This window comes from Azolla caroliniana, unplaced genomic scaffold, assembly GCF_043228905.1.
Source record: "Azolla caroliniana isolate FFs.n. ecotype wild unplaced genomic scaffold, voAzoCaro1.0.p SCAF_6, whole genome shotgun sequence".
Classification (NCBI taxonomy): Eukaryota; Viridiplantae; Streptophyta; class Polypodiopsida; order Salviniales; family Salviniaceae; genus Azolla; species Azolla caroliniana.
In genome coordinates, this window is record NW_028230441.1 from 22,532,145 (window position 1) to 22,554,130 (window position 21,986).

At 38.0% G+C, this 21,986-nt stretch overlaps 2 protein-coding genes across 2 annotated transcripts; one reads left to right on the forward strand and one right to left on the reverse strand.

Moving 5' to 3' along the window:
• The first annotated feature begins 201 nt into the window (after positions 1–201).
• LOC147863378 (uncharacterized) lies at positions 202–11,905 on the forward strand. Its single transcript, XM_087321868.1, has 15 exons — positions 202–423; positions 1,303–2,398; positions 2,982–3,127; positions 3,206–3,320; positions 3,418–3,547; positions 3,644–3,701; positions 4,618–5,272; positions 5,400–5,729; positions 5,839–6,027; positions 7,965–9,494; positions 9,589–9,661; positions 9,739–9,824; positions 10,675–10,794; positions 11,334–11,401; positions 11,499–11,905. The coding sequence occupies exons 2-15, from the start codon at positions 1,382–1,384 to the stop codon at positions 11,536–11,538; spliced, it is 4,557 nt and encodes a 1,518-aa protein (XP_087177994.1). The 5' UTR covers positions 202–423; positions 1,303–1,381; the 3' UTR covers positions 11,539–11,905.
• A 1,526-nt stretch (positions 11,906–13,431) lies between these two features.
• On the reverse strand, positions 13,432–17,223 carry LOC147863379 (uncharacterized). The gene has a single exon (XM_087321385.1). The coding sequence runs from the start codon at positions 16,483–16,485 to the stop codon at positions 13,924–13,926; it is 2,562 nt and encodes an 853-aa protein (XP_087177511.1). The 5' UTR covers positions 16,486–17,223; the 3' UTR covers positions 13,432–13,923.
• Positions 17,224–21,986: the final 4,763 nt, after the last annotated feature.

Genomic DNA, 21,986 nt, shown 5'->3' on the forward strand with positions numbered 1-21,986 from the left:
ATTGATTGATTCAAGAATGCATGGAATAAACAGAGGATTTTTTCTTGGATGTCTATGCATCCATCTATCTCTACTCAGGCCAAAGATTGACTGTAAACAACAACATCATCATCAAACAAAAGCAGAGAAGAAGGCAAAAAACAGAGTAAAAAAACTAAAGAACAGAAACAGAGTAAAAATAAAAAATAAACAGAGAGCAGAGCAGAACAAAAACAGAGGAGGAAGAGGAGGAGAAGAAGAAGAAGAAGAAGAGATAAAACAACAGGTTAAAATAAAGAACAAATAACGGAGTAAAATTAAAGAACAAAAGAAAAACAGAGAGAAATTAGTGATTCAAATTCCGCCTAGTTTTCCTTTCTTTCCTTTTTCTTTGGCAGGAAGAAGCTTGTTTCGCCATAGCTGAATTGTTTTGCAATTTGCGAGGTATTATTACATCACATAGTTATGCCTCTCTGTTTTTCTTTTCTTATTTTCTGATTTACATTTGGTTCAAAGTACTTTCTAATTTCCAAATTAGGGTTTAGAGAGAGACAGAGACAGACAGAGACAGAGAGACCGAGTCAGGGTTTTTATTGACAACTACTCTTTCTCTCTGTTTTTATTTTAGGCATTTCTTTTGCTTTCATTTGTATCTGTTTAAGATTTACTTTGTTTTTTTCTGCGTTTCTTCTTCTTTGTTTCTATGCAATTAGCGAAGTTGTGGTGGATTTCAATTGGTCTCTTTTCAAGATTCACTCTAGATTTCACCTTGTTACTAAAAGATTTACACGGTTTAAAACTCACTCCATTCTGCATGCTCTTTGTTCTGCTGTATGATTACTTTGTTGTTTTGACAAGTAGTACATCAATAAAATATATCATGGATTTCGAATCACTCTAATTTTTCTGCATTAATTCTCGTTTCTTTGTTATATGTAATTCAATTAGTTGTTTCTGATGTAAAAGGCATAGAGAAAGCGTCATCTCCGTTTAAGATGTTCACTATTTCTACATTTTTTTCTCCCTTCCTTTCAATGCAATTAATTAGTTGTGTTGATGTGTAACATCATCAACTAAATAGTCTGGTCCTTTTCAATTCACCCTGTTTAGGATTCCCTCTGTTTCCACATGTCTTTGTTCTTGACACCCAATGTTCAGTAGATATGTTGTATCTCTTTAATTCACTATGTTCCTGCATTGTTTCTCCTTTACTTGAATTGTCTTGTTCTATCCAATCAAAGATGTGTACTGTGTCGATCACATATGTGATGCATGCAGTTTCTATAGTGTGTTATAAAACACATTATCTTTTGTGCTCTGTAGATGTTCTGGACCATTCTTGATAGATCAAGAAATCATCCCCTCAACCCAAGCACTTGATTTGGGAAGGAAGTAAGGATTGATGGGTAAGAAAGGAAAAGTAAGCCAAGCATCAACTGAGGTGATTCCTGATGAGTTAAGGTGCAAACGATCTGATGGCAAACAATGGAGATGCACCGGAAGAGCTGTTGAAGGTAAAAGCATGTGTGAAAAACACATTGTTCAAGCCAAAAAGAGAACATCCGGTGGTGTTACCACCATTGCCAAACCACCTGCACCAAAACGACACAAAGGAGAAGAACAAACAAAGCATAAAGTTCTTAACAAGTCACCCAAGGGAGGCGGGGCTCCAAAGAAACGAACAAAGGCATTCTCCAGTGATAGTGAATCTGAATCTGAAGATGATAGTGAAGGAGATTCCGATTCCCCATCCTATAGCCCACCTTCAAAGCATAATAATAAAGATGTAAAATCCTTTCCTCTACATATGAGACGATCAAATGATGCATCAGCTTATCGGGTCAATGATCCTGGTTTCAATAGGGTTGACAATGATGTTAACAAGTTTAAGAAAAATGTTGGAGTAGAGCGTGGAGAAAGCTCACTAAGAAAAGTCATGCACTATGATGATACAGATGGATCTGAGGAAGATAGTGAAGAGGACTCAGATGACTTCGACTTTGAAGAGAGGAAGGTTTTTGACAAGAAGATTAGGGAGAAATCAGATAGTCTACACCAAAGAAAAGTAAGGGAAAAGATGGATGATTTGGAAAAGAAGGTAAGGTTTGAGGATGACCTTGATGAGAAGGGAGTGGAAAGGAAGGTGAAGACAAACAGGGAAGAATACGAGAGAAGATTAAAGCAGAGACTTCAGAATCAAGACAAGACAATGAAGGAAAATGAAGGAATGAGAAAGGGTCTCGGAAGCAAAGAGGAATTGGCAAAGAAAATTGGAAGGAGATACGATGATGATGCAATAGATGATTTTAGAATGAAGACCAGGCCTAAAGCTGATGATTCAACAAGAAAATTCAAAGTCGTGTTGCAAATATCTGGTACAAGTGCAAAGCAGTCTGCTTACCACGAATTCAATGAAATGGTAAGAAATAACATTACCTGCACTAATTATAGATACTCTCAAATATGAATTATTTTTATGGGTGTAATGGTTAGATAAAATGCATAATGAGGATTATATTTACGTGGAATTTCTGCTTGCATGACATGTCAATGTATCTCTTTATTTGTATTTAGGGCTGTTGCTTGTGGCATAGTTGAAGGAAAAGGTGAAATAAGTGGCATGTTCTTGATGTCCTGCATATAGCTTTAATCAACACATGCTTTAATTTTAAAGAAAAACTCCGAAATACCCTGGAGTTTTTCATTATTTCTCAAAATGCCCCTGTTTTCTCATTATTTCTCAAATATCCCTAGTCAGCCCTTGAAGGAAAATAGGAATGATATTTGAGAAAATAGGAATGAATTGACTGTATAATTGCTCAAATAGCACATATTGCTTGAGATGGGTTTGAACAAGAGCATTTGAGGGAAAAAAATAAACTTGGTGGTTTTCATGGGGGCAAGTGCAGTTGTATGGGAATTAGTTTGTATCAAAGATTTGATACTTTGATTTGCATTAAAATTACCATAAATTATTATATGCAATTATGACATTCTCTTAGGACACTTCACATTCTGGTGAGAAGTTGAAGAAGAGAAGTAAGGACAGCAAGATGTGTCATCAGTGTCAGAGGAACGACAGAAATTCTGTAGTCAATTGCCAAAACTGTAAGAGCAAACGCTACTGCATGTCATGCATTAGCAGATGGTGAGAAATATGAATTCAGTTTCCCATCATATGATGAGCTTGTTGGTATGTATTTAACACCATTATTGGGCTTTACAGGTATCCTGAAATGACTGAGGATGAGATAGAGGAATTGTGTCCACTTTGTCGTGGAATTTGCAATTGTAAAGCATGTCTTCGTATCATGAATGTTAAAGTAAACTCCATGTCAGAGGTAATTATCTTCAAGGACTTTAAATAGGTAATTTTTTGGAGTTTGTTCCAAAATTCAGCTTCAATTGTTGTAATATGTCCTAACGTGTGGGTTTCAGGAAAGGGCTAACATGTCTGATTCAGAGAAGATATCAACTCTTCGATATATGCTGTCCTTCCTCTTACCACACTTAAGGACCTTAGATAAACAACAAAGGGAAGAAATTGAATTAGAGACTAAATGTAAAGGTTAGTATAAAACATAATTTAAAGTTTCGTTGGATTGTTTATCTGTAAAGCTTCTTTGCAATTTCCACTCCCATCAAACTTTTGTTATGATCACAGGAATCTCTTGTGTTGACATTAAAAGGACAAGACTTAATTCAGATGAGCGGCTATACTGGTAAGCGATGCTCAGCGGTATTTGTGATACTGGCTTGATATGAATGTTGAATGCATGGTAGGATTATAAAATCTAGAAGATCTAGATCTGGAAATCTTTTTGAAGATATGCTGCATTTTTTGTTGTGATGTAAACTTTCAGCAATGGAGTATATTTTTATCATTATGTTAAACCCAAATAATAAATAATCAAAATATTTAATTTTTTTTGGAGGAAGTTTAACATATAAATGAGAGGGTTTGCCCATAACTAGACGATAATTGTCAATATTCAGAAAACTAATATGCAGAGAGATGAAATAATCCCTATAACTCCATAAGAAAGTTCATTCCTAACATTCTGCTTACAAGTTTGGATAGCATAAGGCTTTCTACATGTGATTGGCAAAAATTGATATTGATGATTAATGAGATGCCAATCATTCAAGGAATAATAAGTGTCTAAAAGGGGAGTGACAACTTTATTTCTTCCACAATGCTTGTTCACATACAACATGAATAGCTACCTCTTAATAGAGGCACATTGATCTCAAAACCTATGTGATCTATAAAAGATCTGCTTTTTTCTTTATTCTGTTCCCATTAGGAATAGAGGGGCTCAAATCCTCATGGTTAAAAAAACCAACGGACTTTCTTTCTACCTCAATTTACATGTTATGCACAAAATCGTAATGACATCAATGAGCATAAGGTCATTGGCTTTTCAAAGGACCCCAACCCCACAAGTAAAATCCTTGTGGATGTATCCTCTGTGATCCATGATCCATGATCCATGATGATGTAATTTCGTTTAAAGTTTGAACTTCTACTTTTGCTATTTGGATATTTGTTTGGAAACAAAAATATTAAAACATTGCTCATTTTGAATATTAGTTTCTTTTATTTTCTGTATTAACAAGGGATTTTCTTGTTTGCAGTGACAATTGCAACACATCTGTTGTGGATCTGTATAGGAGTTGTCCAGAGTGTAATTATGATTTGTGTTTGCAATGCTGTCAAGATCTTCGTGAAGGTAAACTACTGGGCTGTAACTCAGTTAAAGAGTCAACTGAAGTGCAAGTATCCGAATTACCATTATGGAAAGCTAATGAAGACGGAAGCATTCCATGCCCACCCCAAGGGAGGGGTGGATGTGGGTGGCAAGAAACTGTATTGAGGCAAATTGCCAAGCATGGTTGGATAAACAAACTTGTCACTGAAGTTGAATCTGCAGTAGGTGATGAAGTATATACTCGGCCTCAATCATCTGAGCCATGCCAGTTATGCTCTGCTGAAAAGTTTAACTCAGCTAATCATACCAAATGTGTACGTCAAGCTGCACAGAGGAATGACTCAGTGGACAATTTTATTTACTGTCCATCATCCTTGGACATGGGTAAAAATGCTTTTGAGCACTTCCAGAAGCATTGGCTTAAGGGAGAACCTGTGATTGTAAGAGATGTACTAGAGAAGACAAAAGGTCTAAGTTGGGAGCCTATGGTCATGTGGAGGGCTTTCCGAGAGACGACAAAAAAGAAGTTTGTTGAAGAAACAAAATCTGTGAAGGCTATTGACTGTCTTGACTGGTGTCAGGTACCACCCAACCCACTCAACATGTTTTTTGAATGTTTCCTGTGTTTTTCAGGCTTAGGCAGGAATATGTTGTAACCTCAGCTATTACAATTTGTTTGCATGGTTATATCTTGGCATTTCTTTACAGGTTGAGATAAACATACATCAGTTTTTCAAAGGGTATCAAGATGGGCGCATGCACAAAGATGGCTGGCCTGAAATGCTTAAACTTAAGGATTGGCCTCCTGCAAATTTCTTCCATGAAAGATTGCCGCGCCATGGTGCAGAATTCATTAGTGCTTTGCCATTCCATGACTATACACATCCAACACGAGGAATGCTGAATCTGGCTACAAAGATACCAGATAATGTTGCAAAGCCTGACTTGGGGCCAAAGACTTATATTGCTTATGGTGTTGAAGAGGAGCTTGGACGTGGGGATTCAGTAACGAAACTGCATTGCGACATGTCTGATGCAGTAAGTATAGTTAATGATCACAGTGGATCTTGAGAGCAAATGAAAACTGAGGCATTTTGTTGCCTTTTGCTAAGCTCAAAATTTGCATCATTTATTGATTTGTTTTCAGGTAAATGTTCTCACTCATTGCACTGAAGTCAAGCTGTCAGAATGGCAATGTGAAGTTATCCGGGAAAATAAGGAAATGGATATATCTGAAAGGCCAGGCTTAGACACAACCAGAGAGACACAGCTGGAGAAGAAAACAGAATCCATAATAATAAAGGACCATCCAGTCAAGGAACAAATTATTAATGAGGTCTGTAATCTTCTTTTATTTTAGGCTGTGAGCATATACATATATGGCATATGCAAAGCACACATGCTCCCACTCGGTGGTGGCAGGCATGTATTTGCATAAGGCCTGGAGTCAATAAGCAAATATTGAAATGGTCACTAGTCTTTGCGGAAAACAGAATGTTAGCTTCCTTGTTGAGGACCAATCTTGCTTCTTGAATACAGGATTAACACACAGTGAGCATAAACTCTTTTGAGGTGTTTCTTCATTTATATGAGAAATTTTCAGCGGTAAAAATTTCGCTAAATTGGTGATTTACCATCATCTTGATGTTGCAAGTGTGGCACTTGCAGGTGACTACATGGTTCAGTTTACATGACCTTGATATACAAGCACGACAACTGTTCCAGTATAGCACAGAAGCCCCCTCTAACTGACATCAGCATAACAGAATGATTAGGCAGCATATTATTAGATTGCATATAATCAGCTTCAGGTGGAGACAGGTGAAAAAGATAAAAGCCATTGTTGCCTGACAAAAAAGCCCTAGACCACGTTATTGCAACTTCTGATCTAGAATATCTAATGAGAGATATACTGAGAGCACATTTACAGACTATCTATTGTATTTATGCTGAAATACAATTATTCAGTTTGTGTTTCCTGGGTTCTGCTGGCTGTTTGTGTTTGTGTTTCCTGGGTTTGTGTATGATGGCTGAAACAGGCTATTCTTTCATGTTGAATCAATCAAGAAATGCCTAAGGGGGTTCTGCTGGCTGTTTGTGTTTGTGTTTCCTGGGTTTGTGTATGATGGCTGAAACATGCTATTCTTTCATGTTGAATCAATCAAGAAATGCCAATGGGGGGTGCCAAGCTTTATGGTCAATTGGTGTAGCGTGTCCTATATACTGAACTCTCACTCTCTTCTCAAGCATTCTTCAATGATTATTAATTTGATAAAAGCTAATTATTGGTAGAGATGTTAAATCACTGCCATCCAAGATTGTTTGAGCTGGTTTCAACAGGACTTGGGATTGCAAAGAGAGTTCAAGGCATGATTTTAGAATGAGACAGATATTACAGCCAGATCCTTTGATGAGATAGAGACACTTTAACATGATGATTTGACTGATTCGAGAGATCTTGGCATGATCAATAGGGATGCTCCAGCATTACTGCACTCATAAGTTGCATATTGCACCACATAGCTCTTTGAGTTCTCGTTTGATACCTAGCTTTTACAATTAGATACTAGATTATTTTATTGCTATAATTTAGCTCTCATAGCTTTGATGACATACCATGGTTGTGACAGTTGTGGGCCTGTAGGCCATTTTGGATCTCTTTAGCAATGGTAATGTATACTCAAAAAGGGCTAGAATAGATTAGGTGACAGGGGTTTGTTGTACACGTAGGCTACATCCATGTGGACCATGACTCCATCACCGGTGTCACCGGCAGATACAGGCCATTATCACCTGACATCGAAGATGCTTTCCTTGATTCGGAGACCTCTCCATCTAGGATTGACCCATGTATGTTCAGAATGTAAGTGCTTAGCTAATGAGATTCTCTGGTACATTTGGCAGTTCAACTAATTTAGCTATATCTATTCTGGTTTGTTGCCTTCTCAGAGACAAGGCAACATTTTAAGATGTAATCTCTTTTTCGGTCTTGCAGACCATTTGGCCTTTTAAGAGACATCAGTGTATATTTCTTCTTCCAGTTAATTAGATAGTAGCTGGATACATTATGCAATGTATGGATGATGCATTATCTTGTCAAACCTATGGACAGTACGTTATGCTGGCTAAATTATAGATTGGAGGATCAAAAGAAGATATGAAGTATTGTTTTGTAATTTTATTTTGTTTGCATGTCATATATGTAACACACACAATTTTCCAGAATAATGCAATAATGTCATCAATAACAATCTATTACATACATTTTTATAGGCAATCATAAATGGAACCATAGATGGTGCAGCAGAGGCTGCCAATACCAGGGTAATCCAGGCCGGTGATGAAAATCCTGAAAGCACTGTCAGAGTCTCCGCAGAACACATGAATGATGTGCTGAAAAAATGCAATGAAAAGGAGTCATGCATGCTTGGCCAAACTGGAAATATTGGGAAATTTTCTGCACCTGAAGTTGGTAATGAAAGCATTCATAACGTTGCCATAGTAGTGGAAGATATGTCTGCTTCTGTGATGGTTGTGGTTGACAATGATGATAAGACAAGTTCTAGAGATACAAGGCCAGAATCTACTGCAGTTGGAATCAAAGTTGCTGAATATTCTGAGCATGTCAGATCTCAAAATGGTGGATCTAGTGACACCATTGAAGACGAAAAATATGCTGATGGGTCATATACACTTTCGCAGGACCAGAGCATCTCCAAAGTGATACTTACTGATGTTCGGGACAAAGAAGTATTGAACATTGTTCCTGTAGATAATCAAATCAACGCCCTTCAATTTGATGCCAACCAACATGAAACTGATTGTAAAATTGATAAATTTGTGAGTGAAGATCGTGGTACTGGTGCTTCTATTCCAGAGGAAGAACCTGATAATGGTGCTTCTGGTATTGGTGTAAATAGTGAAGAGGTAATTTCTATTGGAAATGCATATTCAAAGGGAGTGTGTGAGACAAAAGAAACACACAAGGATGCTCTCATGGAACAAAAAATTGAACATATTGACTCTATAATGGAGCAAAAAGATGTACATGTTTATACCGTGAAGAAGCAAAAACACAAAAATCTTCAGTTAGAAAAGAAAACGGCTGATCATCATGTTAAGTCACAAATAGATGCTGATTCACAAATGATCCAGATTGATGTTCAATGTAAAGAAGCAGATAAACATGTTATTCCTGCTGAGGAAACCAATGTAAAAGACTCTGATTTGCAAATGATTGAAGTTGATGCTCGATGTGAAGAAGCAAATAATGACGTTATTCCTGCAGAACAAGCTGATATAATAGAAACTGAATTGCCAATGATGGAGATTGATGGTCAATGTAAAGGACAAGAGAACCATATTATTTGTACCAAACAAAGCAGTATAATAAACTCTGATTCACAAATTGATGTTCAAAAAACTCATTCATTGTGTGAAGTAAAAAGTAATGGGATTGATATCAATGAGGAACAAGCCATTGTTTCTGACTATGTTGTTCCTGAAAAAGACATTGTTCCAGAAGATACTACATTAGTGGAATCTGTCTCAGTCAATGTAGAGCGTGAGCATGAGCTTGATATGCTTGAGAAAAAAGACGACAATTTGAAAACTGATGTAAAAGATGCAAATCATGCAGACAGAAATGTTCTCATAAATCTAATTCATGATAAGGAACCAGAGTCACATAGCGGTGGAGCCCTGTGGGATGTTTTCCGTCGTGAGGATGTACCAAAATTGCAAGCCTATTTGAAACAACATTGGAGGGAGTTCCGACATACTGAAGAAAGGTTTCTTACACATGTATGACATTATATCGAAGTTTAACATTACCAGTATTGTCTCAGTTAGAGGCCCTTAGTTTCACGATCTGCATCTAACTTAAAACATATTACAGGTAGATGAACCCATTCATGACCAGACTATCTTTCTCAACCAAGAACACAAAAGAAAGCTGAAGGAGGAGTATGGTATGATCATTGAGAATTTTAAACATTTAGAGCCGTAAGTTCTTGTATATGTCAACTGTGCCACTGATTTCGTGTAGGAATTGAGGCTTGGACATTTGAGCAACACTGGGGGGAGGCCATATTCATTCCTGCTGGCTGTCCTCATCAAGTGAGAAATACAAAGGTATATATACATAAAATGTGCTGGTAAACTTTTAATGATGATCCTTTTGGATACATAAGGACCAAAACACTATTTTAGTGTGAACATCAATGTGACACTCTAGAAATAGATCATCATCTTTCTAATTATCCTGCCAAATTATCACCAACTTAAAATCTAAAATTAAAGATTAGTGGAAAACTTAAGTTTTATATTAGCTGGAAGTTTATCCTGAACCAAACTCAGGCCTTTTCCAACTGAGTTGATCACGATTCATCCAATAGCACCGATACTAGCTAATAGGAAGTATCTCTAGAGATCTTCAATGGAAGAAGAATGGTGTCGCGGGACCAACCCTTTGACCAATTCCACACACTTTGGGATCTCCTATTGCCACATCGAAGGCTATATGCTATAATGGTGCTGAAGATCTCTTCTCGTTGGGTTTGTGCTTGTGTGTTTGTGCTATAAAGGCTCCTATAGTATGATCTGTCCATTTCCCCTCAAATGATGAGGCTTATTACACTCATACACACACACACACACGCATAGACACAGGTATTTATGTACATATAGTAAATTATTTATGTATTTATGTATATAAATAGTCATGATGAGGGTTATTACACACACATATATATAGGTACACAGGTATCTAATTATATAAATTGTCTGGCACATGATACATTTGATTCAGAGTGTCTTTCAGTTTTATGTATTTGATGTGTTCATTTAGAAAAAAATTAACACATGCAGTGTGAAACATCCTGCTAGGAATTTGTTTTGTGGTTCTTGTAAGTTCGTAGGAATGGAGAAGGAATTTGAGTGTATCCAATTAAAAGAAAATTCATGGTTCTTGAATTGGTTTCAGTCTTGCATTAAGGTTGCATTGGACTTTGTAACGCCGGAGAATGTCCAAGAATGTGTACGGTTGACCGAAGAGTACAGACTGCTGCCAAAAGGTCATCGCGCCAAGGAGGATAAACTGGAGGTGTTCATCTCTCTCTATATAAAGTATCATTTCCATCATCTCTTTGTAATGGGCATTGTATTAATTAAATATAGAGAAAAAATCTGTAATACCGTGTGTTTTCGTCCCAAATGCCCCTGGGTTTTTGCTAACTCTGCAAACCATTCGTCAACCCCCAAAACAGAGAAAGGGTATGGAATTGACTATTAATTGCTGAAATATCACATATGATTATAAAAAAGGAAGAGGAATTCATGACCATATTATTTGAGGAAATAATGAAAACTCAGTTACATTTGGGGAACAAATAAAAACGAAGCAATACTTCAGAGTTTTCCCTTAAATACAATACCACCAATCAATAGGTCTGGTGTGTTCTTGTATATGTTGTTTCTTCACCACATATACACTGTATCTGAATACTTGATCCTCAGCTCTAGTTTTATTATTAATGTTTGCATCCTTCCAATGCATTTTCTTTCATCAACACATACATAATGCTATTTTTTGCATTTCTCTCCCCTTACGGTAATTGTTATTTTCCTTATCCAAATTTTCAGGTGAAAAAAATGGTGATATTTGCAGCAGCAACTGCAGTTAAGCAATTGAAACATCTATTGCTATCATGGTAATATCCTAAATTTGATATCAAATCTGTCTTTCTTTTCTTTTTGAAGCTTTCCTAGTAAATATATATATATGTAAATGTTGTGTGATGATTTCAGTCCAGAGCCACTCAATAGTAGTCCAGGTGTTGAACAATGAAGGAAATATGGAACCATTGAACATAACCTGAGAAATTTTCCATCCATCAGTTATATTTCCGTTGGTTCCGACAGTTTTTCTTTTGAAGTGGTAGGGGATTATGTGTGTGCATTGTGTAACCGTAACCGTACTTATTGAATGCTAATTCAGCTCATTTTAATGTAACTTGAAAACAACATACTCTTTTGAATTCATTCCTGAAAATTTATACTAACCCATTTGTACAAGTTAGCCCTACATTGCCATGAAGTCTTATCTACTACACAGGTTTTTGGTATGATAACTCTCTACAAAGCATTTGAATGTAGATAATCAGACAGAATTGTAACATGTGTTTTGCATGAAAGCAGTGACTATTGAACTCTCGGCATTCACTTTGTGTTTTCGGTAATTAGCCGCCTCTTATATGTAAATTCTCTCAACAATTCTGTATTCAATTTGGACAGGAAAAATTCCTAGAATGGTTACTAAAAAATGTCAGAAATTTTGTGCAAAATGTCTACTGAAACATGGAAATGTAGTTACCAGAATCTCCTTTATTTTGAAGCATGAAAATAAAATAAAATACAACCCTAAACCAAAGTGCATAGAATCGAATAAATTTTGATTAGCTAGAAGGCATGAGTAATTATCTCTAGTTTTGGGATTTGAACACTCTTTCTCCAATTCCAATGATCCTCTCATTTTCAATGATTTTCTTTTAATATTTTATCCTCTCTTTCTGATGGTCCTCATTTCTAGGGCTTTGCCTGTGTATCTATGGCTATATGATGTATCTGTCACTTTTAACATGTTGCTGTACGTGATATTAAGTGGTAGTTTAGGTTTGAATTTTCGTTTTTTCTTACTATGATGATTGACTCCAATTTGATCCTTCACACTTCTTTATCTTCATTAAGCAAATCAGGAAAGACCAGTTATGTCAATATATGTTTGGGGATCTATATGGTACCTGATTTTCTATGTTGTTAACACTTTGCCTAGAATATTGATACCAGGCCAAACACTATGTGAACAGCATCAAAGTAAGGTGCAAATTATGATACTATGATGTATATATAAAGTAGATATGGAAAAGCTTTGTTCCAAGAGGGGTTTGGATCATTGTATCATGTTATGCAATTGGAGGTGCACATTACACATTAAAAAATAGAGCACTCCCACTACATATTGCATAACTCCTGGGGTTTGGAAATGTCCTAGATCACAAACGTAGAAAGCCATGATAGGGAAACATAGGAAGTTTGTGTCAGCACTCGTCAATTACAAGTAAAATAGTAGACAGGACTCAGGGGTTTGGGGGAGCTATGAAATTTTCATTTCTCAAACAAGCTATAAGGCTACATTACATCGGCTTCTTTGCAGGTTAAGATTGCTTTTTAATATTAAGATTTATAGCCCAGCCAATTATGTAAACTGGAAAAGATTATGTTTGCTAACCAAGCATTAAATGCTGTTCATTTAGAACTGGGTGGCCTTAACTTTTGTGTGAACATGGAACACATACAATCATAGCTATCTTTTTCTGATGTAGCCATGGCATCCAAACATCTTATTCAATCTTATTCATGTCAAGCATTGTAGCTAATTATAACCAGATGACACGTATGGGTACAAGCAATACATACAAGCGTATCACCAAACCAACAATAAGTCTTTCTGAGTCGTAAGGTAATTATATGTACTTCTGAGTTGTACACAATGACACTAATTTACGTAGTCAAATTGTTAATACACATGCATTGGTATGGGCCAGCATTTTCACAGATGGGCAACAAATTGAGCTTACTAAGAGTGTGTTAGAACTTGGAATTATTATCATTATTCTTGTAGTGGTGTTAGTTGATAAGTACGAGACAAAGAAAACTTGGGGACTATGAAACAAATACAAGAACACAACACAAAGTGTTTTAGGAACATGGATAGATAATATACAATAGGGTGACACGAATACAATAACATGGATCGATAGAGAAGATATCATGTTGGGTATGTATATTTATAGTTTCCCCAAGGTTTTGGGTATAAAAATAAAGAATGTGAGTTTAGAAGGTTGAATAATTATACAAAAGAGGTTTTCTTGAATGTATGGAATGGAGGAGATATCAAATATAATGAATGATTTTATTTGCTATATGATAAATAATGATGGATCCATGGAAGGGTTTTTAAAGCAATTGGTTTCGTTATGCCCATACTTTTTCTAAAGTGGTAATGAACTGCTATATGTAATGGATTGTTCAATTTAAGGTTTAATAAAAAAAAGAAAAAAGATCAAAGGTTTTCCTTGCTTCTTGTTTTTGTTGTGGTGTAAAAGACCATACACATCCTCCACCCATCCATCTATTCAATCAAGTGACAATGAAGATTCATGGATTCATTTCGTCAAAGCATCCAAGAAGACACTGTGAAGAGGGGCTTGGATTGCCACCCAAGTGTTAGGGAGCCTTGCTGATGCTCATGCAGGGTGAAGCTATCACAAAACCGCCAGAGCAAGATGCGGGCCTGGCTGAGCGCGTATCCGCTGAGCGGGTTCGGCCGGAACCCGCTAGACACAAGGCTCCGCCTCCAGCTCTCATGACACATAAGCCTCCGCCTCGGTCCACGTCTCTGCCCATTGTCCGGGCCGCCCACCACGCTCTCAATCATATCCCCGAGCACGACCCTCTCGGCCAAGAGCCTCTGAGCAGAGTCCCGGCCCATCCCGGCTGCCTCGATCGAGTCGAACATTGCCGAGAAGAAGTGGAGCGCGTTCACAAACCTTCGGTGGAACGGGCCGCGGTCAAGGTCCGCATCCATCTCAGCCACAGTCACCACCTTGGGCTTCAGCCGGGCAGCCAGTGCGAGGATGTCCCGGACGGCTGGACATGGCGGGATGATGTCCGGGCCATCTTCGAGGAGCAAGTTCCCGAGTGATTGCATGAAGTTGACAACGACCCACTCATCTTCTTGGGCACCAATGGAGACGGGGTGGGGCTCGGCTTCCTTCCACTCCACGGAGACCCCAACAGAGCGACCGAATTCGGCGAGCCGCCGCCCAACAGCCATGGCCATGGCCAGATTCTTGCTGCTTTGTCCGGGCAACCGGACGGAGGTTATGGTTACAAGCCTGGGGATCTGCCTGTGGCTGCAGGTCTCTGTTCCAGTGCCCATGGCCTGCAGGAGGGATGCCCATTGCGTGCCATGGCCGAGGCCGAAATCCACGATATGGATGCGCTGATCGGCCATAGCCGGCCCCAAAGCATCCAAGATGATCTGGTTAGCTGTCAGCTCCGCGAAGGTGAAGAATGGAGAGATCTCATTCATGGCTTTATAAGCCATTACATTAAACCCTTCTTCTTCTTCTTCTTCTTCTTCTTCTTCTTCTTCTGCTTTTGGTTCTTCTGTTTCTGTTTCTGCTTCTTCCTTCTTCTTCATCTTCATCTTCATCATCCTCTTCTTCTTCTTCTTCCTTCTCAACACCATCATCATCATCTGCTTCTTCTTCTCTACTAATTCTGGTTTCCCTTCTTCTTCCTCCTCCTCCTCCTCTTCTACTTGCTCTCCTCCTTCTAGCCTCTGCCATAGCCCTTCTGTGAAATAAGCTGCCAATCTCTGTATTGGATCTCCATGCCTGCTGGACAGAGCTTCAAGTTTCGGGAGCAGCAGCATGGCCGCTCTCTCCTGGTCTTCTTCTACAGACTTCGCACATTCCAGCAGCAACTTCATGAGCTCAATTCCATGTGACGACACAGAAGAAGATGAAGCTTTCTGTTGTTGCAGAGACGCAGAAGAAGATTTCGTTGACAGCATGGAAACATGAGAAGCTTTCTGTTGTTGCGGAGGAAAACAAGGAGAATTCTGTTGCAGGGGAGTAGCGCACGGTCTTTGCTGCAGACAAATAACTTGTTCCTGCTGCTTCTGCTGGCTATGGCGAGATTCATTAACAAAGCACCCTGTTAACGAATTCGTAAAAGAATTCGACGATTGGGTGGGTTTGTACAATAAGGAGACATCTGCAGAAGCTCCAGAGTTGTAATTCTGATGAGCGATGAGTGTATCTTCTTCTTCTTCTTCTTCATCGTCGTTACCATCTTCTTGTGCTTTCTGATGATGCCTCTGCAGTTTCCAGGGCGAGCTTATTTGAGCCATGGCTTCTTCCAAGACGGTAAAGTCATCAGGCAAAGCGTCCTCTAATGGAGCATTGCAGTGTCTGTTGTTATTATTGCTATTATTATTATAAGAGGTTGAAGCTGCCATAGCTGAAGATTTATCTGAGCTCTGCGTTGAAGATTCACAAGGAATACATGTCTGATCGATGAAGCAAGACGTCATTGCCTGACCTTCTAGATCATACATTAAGCAATCCATTACCCAATCACAAGAAGCCATCTCTGCAGTACTCGCGAAATGAAGGTGATCTTGATTTCTTTCGTCCGTGCTATTTAATGTTTGACAGCTTAACGCAGAAGTTGTTATCTCATACGGCGCCATACCCATTCCCATACCTTGGTCTGCATATTTAGCAGAGAAATGATCTTTTGCAGACAGATGGGTTTGATCAGGAGGGCATAAGATTTGGGACGACGAAAGAGGGAAGCTTTGCAAAGAATTAGTATCATAAGCGGAGAAATCGTCGCAGAGAAGTGTGTCATCATCAGTGGAAGGATGGAGAATATAGCTATGGAAATCTTGATCTGTTTTGGAAGGATGCCATTGAAGGTCGGACACAGGTACTTCCGTGGAGAGCTGCGTCTGTGTGGAATGGTCAGGTTCTGAGGGATAAGGATGAAGACGATGATTCCCTCCTGCAGCGATAGGGGGAGAAGGCAGTGTTTGTTTCTGTTGAAGGAGCTGTGTGGCTATGGCGAGCAGAGAAACCTCAGACCTCGGAGAGGCCATGGAAGCTGCGGAGATGCTCTGGTGGACGCTTCTGTTTGTGTTGTTCTCTGCACACAGAGGTGGCATCTCTGTCTCGACGCCCCTCCTCTCTTCTCTTTCTGAGTCTTTTGCTTCTTTCTGTCTGTCTGTCTATCTGCTTCTGTCTCTCTCTCTCTCTCTGTTCAGGAAGGAAGCTGTTGGATGAGAATAACTTGAGGATACAGCTATGGCGCCGCCTGATATTCTTCCTTCTTCTTTAGCATCTTCTTCTGCAAAATCCTGCCTTCTGCTACTCTTTCCCTCACCTCTCTGCGTAGAAGCAACTTGGATTATGGTTTAGGACAAAGCTTCAGAATGCAGACAAAGAAATGGCGTATAGCAGAGATTCTTCTTTCTTCTTCAGCTTCTTCAACGCAAGGAGGGAAGGTATGGAATGGTATAGCTTCGAGAGATGGCAATCTCTTGACCTAAAAAGGAAGAGAAAAAGAAAGCAAAAGGAGAGGAGGATCCCACCCGCACAAGCAAGTGCTAAGAATCACAAAACTCAGTAAAGTAAAACCCTAAACCTACATGAAACCCTAAATTCTCGCAGGCTAAGGAAGGCGGCAGCAGCAGCAGAAGACGAAGAAGAAGATATATAAGTTCTCAAAAACCCTAGCTATGACAGTAGCAGCAGAAGAAGAAGATATAAGCTTACAAAAAACCTAACTATGGCAGCATCAGAAGAAGATAGAAGAAGATAGAAGCTTACAAAAACCCTAGCTATGGCAGCAGCAACGGAAGAAGAAGAAGGAGATAACAAAGCTAACCAAAAACCCTAGATATGGCAGCGGCAGAAGAAAAATAAGAAGAAGATGTAAGCTAACGAAAACCCTAGCTATGGCAGAAGAAGAAGAAGAAGAAGAAGAGATAAGCTTACAAAAACCCTAGCTCGTGTGAGGCCAGATAAACCCTAATTGCTATGGAATCGCTCTTTCTCTGTCTCTCTCTCTCTCTCTCTCTCTCGATATATTGTCTTCTAACGGAAACTGTGACACAGAAAAACAGAGCAAATAATATATGTAAATAAATGAATTAATAATTAAGCAAAATGAGTGAATAATTATTAATAATATTAGATAAATAAATATATTTTACAGAAAAACTAAATACTTACATTTCAGAAACCCTCGAAACTTCGAGTTTCAAAATTATTTTTGTTTTTTTTTTTAGCAAAACCGAAAATAAAATGATTTGAAAAAAAATAGAATTGGCCTTTTTAAATTGGAATTAATAATTTTAATAAATAAATAAATAACACACAACTCCTGGAATTTACAAAACTAGCCTATTCTTTTCTTCTTCTTCTTTTTGTTGGTTTTTAATGGAAAAAGAAATTATTATTTATTTCCTGGATTTCACAAAAAATGGCCTGCTTTGAAATTGTCTTCTTTTTTGTATTTTAAATATGACGTAGTGGACAAATAATTAATAAATCTTAATTATTAAGTAATTAATTAATGATAAATGACAATAATGGTAATACTTTATTTTTTTTGGTGAGTTAAAAGTTTTCTGTCTCCTCATTTTACGAAATTATAAAAAAGAGGCCAGAAAATTGATCGCTTTTTTTTTTTACTGGATAATTGTTTTAGTTTTTTAATAAAAAAGAAGAATAATAATAATAATTTCGAGAAGCAGAATAGCTTTCCTCTAATTTACAGAACTAGGCTTCCAGCCGAACAGCAGAGCATGCCACCTCAGCAACATGCTCGCCTGCCACGTGGAACTCGCTTTTTTTGAGACCCCTCATCTTTTTTTTCATTCATGGCCTGTACGTGGCTCCATGTCGGCAGACTGCCACGTGGATGTGCCACGTGGATTTCGCTTCTTTTTTGGAGATTTCTCATCTTTTCTTTTCTTTTTATTTCTGGCCTGTGTACGTGGTTCCATGTCGGCAGCCACGTCAACATACTCAAGTGCCACGTGTGTATTTCGTTTTTTGAGACCTTTCATTTGTTTTTTTTTCCCATTTTTGGCATGTATATGGCTCCATGTCAGCAGCCACATGGACGTGCCACATCAGCGAGCCCAAACATTAACTACATGCCATTGTGAACTACATATGGAAAAAGAAATAAAGACTTTCCTCTTCCCTGAAAACTAGCGTGCGAGGGGTCCCTTTTGGGTTTGGCGGGTACTGTGGGTCCTCAAACTACCTCCTAGAATGAAAACTGGCGTGCAAGGGGTCTCACTACCTGCTAGAACAAAATCTGGTTGGGGTTTCGCCAGTATCACCTACGGCAAAGGGGGGGTCTGTGGGTCCTCAAACTACCTCCTAGAATGAAAACTGGCGTGCAAGGGGTCTCACTACCTGCTAGAACAAAATCTGGTTGGGGTTTCGCCAGTATCACCTACGGCAAAGGGGGGTCGATCCCATGACCTCCTGGTCTCCATTGGGCAACCATACCAACTAAGCCACATCAATTTTGAGAGAAGCTAAAGTTTTAGGGTTCAAGGTTTAGTGATCCCAGCATGAGCTAATAAGGCCCCACCTCAAACTAGTTTTATAGCAAGGTATGTATGTATATAATCATATGGGGCTAAGAGATGGACGAAATAAGAACGTGCTCCTCCCACCACCTAACGCAAATCAATGCTTTTTTGCAACAAGACATTTCTAGTTGGACAAATACACTTCGTATGTACTTCTAAACATTTGCAACACTTTAATCTTCAAGGACACAAACAGATTGGGAAGGAGATGAACATATGGAACATGAAAAATGATTGTCTGGTTGCATGATAATCATGTAGTTGTTTGCAATGCATATACCTCCTCTAAACCTCATTGGTGATCATGTGAGACTTATTATGTGTATATGCTAGGGCAAGTCAAATTGAAATCCTTGCATGCTAACATTTCTCACTCAAAAAACAAACCAATCCTATCCTCGATAGTGTAACCACCTATACATACGTAATAGACTTCTTCTTCTTTTTCGCACAACAAAAAATCAACTTTCCATTAAGTTTCTTGCACTTACATCATGCCCTTTTATATAGTTTACTTAAAGGTGAGGGGATGCTTTTTTCCACAAAGGCCATCCTACCATGTAAAGATAAACATTATTGGGTTCAATTGAAGCCAATGTTTTCACTTTATTCCATTTCCAAGATTTTAACCTTTCTTAAGAGCTTTCAACAACAATGCATGTTTTTAAACCGTCTCTTAAGCCCTTTCAAGCTTTTTTAATGTTTGGCATTGCGCACAAGCAAACTAGTATATGGTTGAGAAAGCTCCTTTTGTTTTCTACATAGGTGGTCTGATCAATCACCAATAGTTGATACTAAGAAATATTATTAAACAATGAAAGTATTTTGCTTCGCACGCGCACAAGGATAGAAAAAAGTCATATACACACCTAGAATGTTCGAGTAGTGGAAGCTACCATTTATGCGTTGGTGCATTTCATACTCACACAATCCTTTCCATGTAGAGTCTATCCCAAGTTGAATGACAAATGCTTTACATCGGACAAGGCCCCACTTAGCAAGGGAGATCATATTTCAACTTTCAAGTCTTCAGAATGTAAACACGTTAACACTATTTTGAACTGTATTTATAATCGTGTCAGAGTAATAATCTTTATATTCCAATTTGGAGGTTTGTTTTGCACGCTCTCAAACCTTCAAAAAATTTATTTTTTATTTTTTTCCAAAACAAAACTCCTTCCATTAGTTATAAAATTTTACAAATGAGATCATTATGTACAAATCCCTCTAGGGATGCAATAGTTCCATCTTATGTGGATGCCCACTGACTCAAGAAAGGGAGAGGACGACCATTGTTGGATGAAGGCTATTCATTGTCTTTCAACTCCATCAGAGCCGCCATTGAGGCCATCATATTGGCTCTTTAGAGTGGCTACAATTTCACTCCATATCTCTTGCAATAACATTCCTCAATGTATGCCTACTAGAGATATGTTAACTCTTTAAATGAACAATGATATCAAAACAAATAAAATCTGTCCTTATCAACCCAAAGACAATGCAACTATCAATTCACGACGGGAAAACTTCTGGCCGACAATAAAGGAACATAAGTAGACACTATTATAGGTCTTGAAATGTACCGATGATGCGATGAATGAAAGACATTATGTCCTTTTGAATAGTTTTCTAGCACGATGACTAATCAAAGTCACATGTGATGACTTCTCTATTGATATGGTGGATAACAAGAAGCATGAAAGTGATAAAACATTAAGTTCAACTATCTTGTCTCCTTATCTCTTGCCTTGCAAAATTAAGAGAATGGCAAGATGCACTCAAACAATCTCAAGAGGTGATTTTCCCCCATTGAATTGACACAACATCTACTAATATTATGAAAGGGAAGGAAGCCTACAATTCACATGGACACGGAAATATCATCGTGGGGGTGACTGTATTATCTTGATATCATTGATATAACATTTGGTCGAAGGAATATTATGTACTTGAAAGTCTCTAATTTTCACAACATGGAGTTGGATAAAATAAATAAATACAAAATGGATTCATACTTTTGATGTGATTTTTTCGGATTGTTGACATATAAGCTATGATATCATTTGCAGTGTTCACAGAGGCGTTTTAAGTTCTCATGAATAATCTCCTAGTTGTGGGTCCAAGCCTCACTATGTGCATGATGGAAATGAACAATTGTGTTAATGGAGATTACTCAAGTGGTCATAGAGAGTTTTCGTAGTAATGGTCAAGTAGAAGTTTCACACCTTTTTTAAAAACTTCTAGTTTTGGCATCAAGCCTTACTAGATGATTTGTATAAATACACATCTATGTTCAAATATGTGTGTTAAAGTGGTCATAGGGATAGTTGCCCAATAGAGTGGTTCGGTGAACCTCTCCTTCACCATTATTGTTTGCTCAAGGAGGATCCCAATGTGATCAATCTCCATTGTTCACATAGCTCACTAAGTATATCCATAGTTATGATAGGTTGATCTTAATATCTAGACAATTTACAACCTCATGCTAATAGTGAAGGTGTGTACTATTGTCGACAAGTTAACAACCTCACACTTACTAAATTAATGAACCGACTACAATAATGTTAGAAAGTACAAACCTTGACCTCACCTCTCTTCTCTCTCTCTCTCTCTCTCTCTCTCTCTCTCTATATATATATATATATATATATATATTTATTTATTTATTTATTTATTTATTTAAATTTGAGAATGTTATCATCTTGGATATGTAAGCAAATCATCTCTAAAGTCTCCTCTACATGATGTGTAAAAGGTCCTCTTTGACATTATCCTTATAATACAAATGTATCCGTTTTGTGTTTGAAATATATTGGCTTTCCGTATATTTCATTGGTGCACATCCGCCTACATGAATAATTTACCATGAAGTTGGTAATAAGGGTGTTTGATTGATAATATTATGGTAATGTTACATGATGTTGGAATTGACATTATTGTAACACAAGCAACCTTTGTTTTGAGTTAGCAAATTTGTCACTTCACAAGTGGTAATAACATTCAGCTGCGTATCTCCATCATACCTCGTATTGAATGTTGATTTTGTAGCCGCA

Coding starts and splice junctions, on each gene's coding strand:
- LOC147863378 (XM_087321868.1), top strand. CDS start 1,382: ATGGGTAAGAAAGGAAAAGTAAGCCAAGCATCAACTGAGGTGATTCCT. Junction 3,128..3,205: donor ATGTCATGCATTAGCAGATG/GTGAGAAATATG, acceptor TGGGCTTTACAG/GTATCCTGAAATGACTGAGG. Junction 5,730..5,838: donor ATTGCGACATGTCTGATGCA/GTAAGTATAGTT, acceptor ATTTGTTTTCAG/GTAAATGTTCTCACTCATTG.
- LOC147863379 (XM_087321385.1), bottom strand. CDS start 16,485: ATGCCACCTCTGTGTGCAGAGAACAACACAAACAGAAGCGTCCACCAG.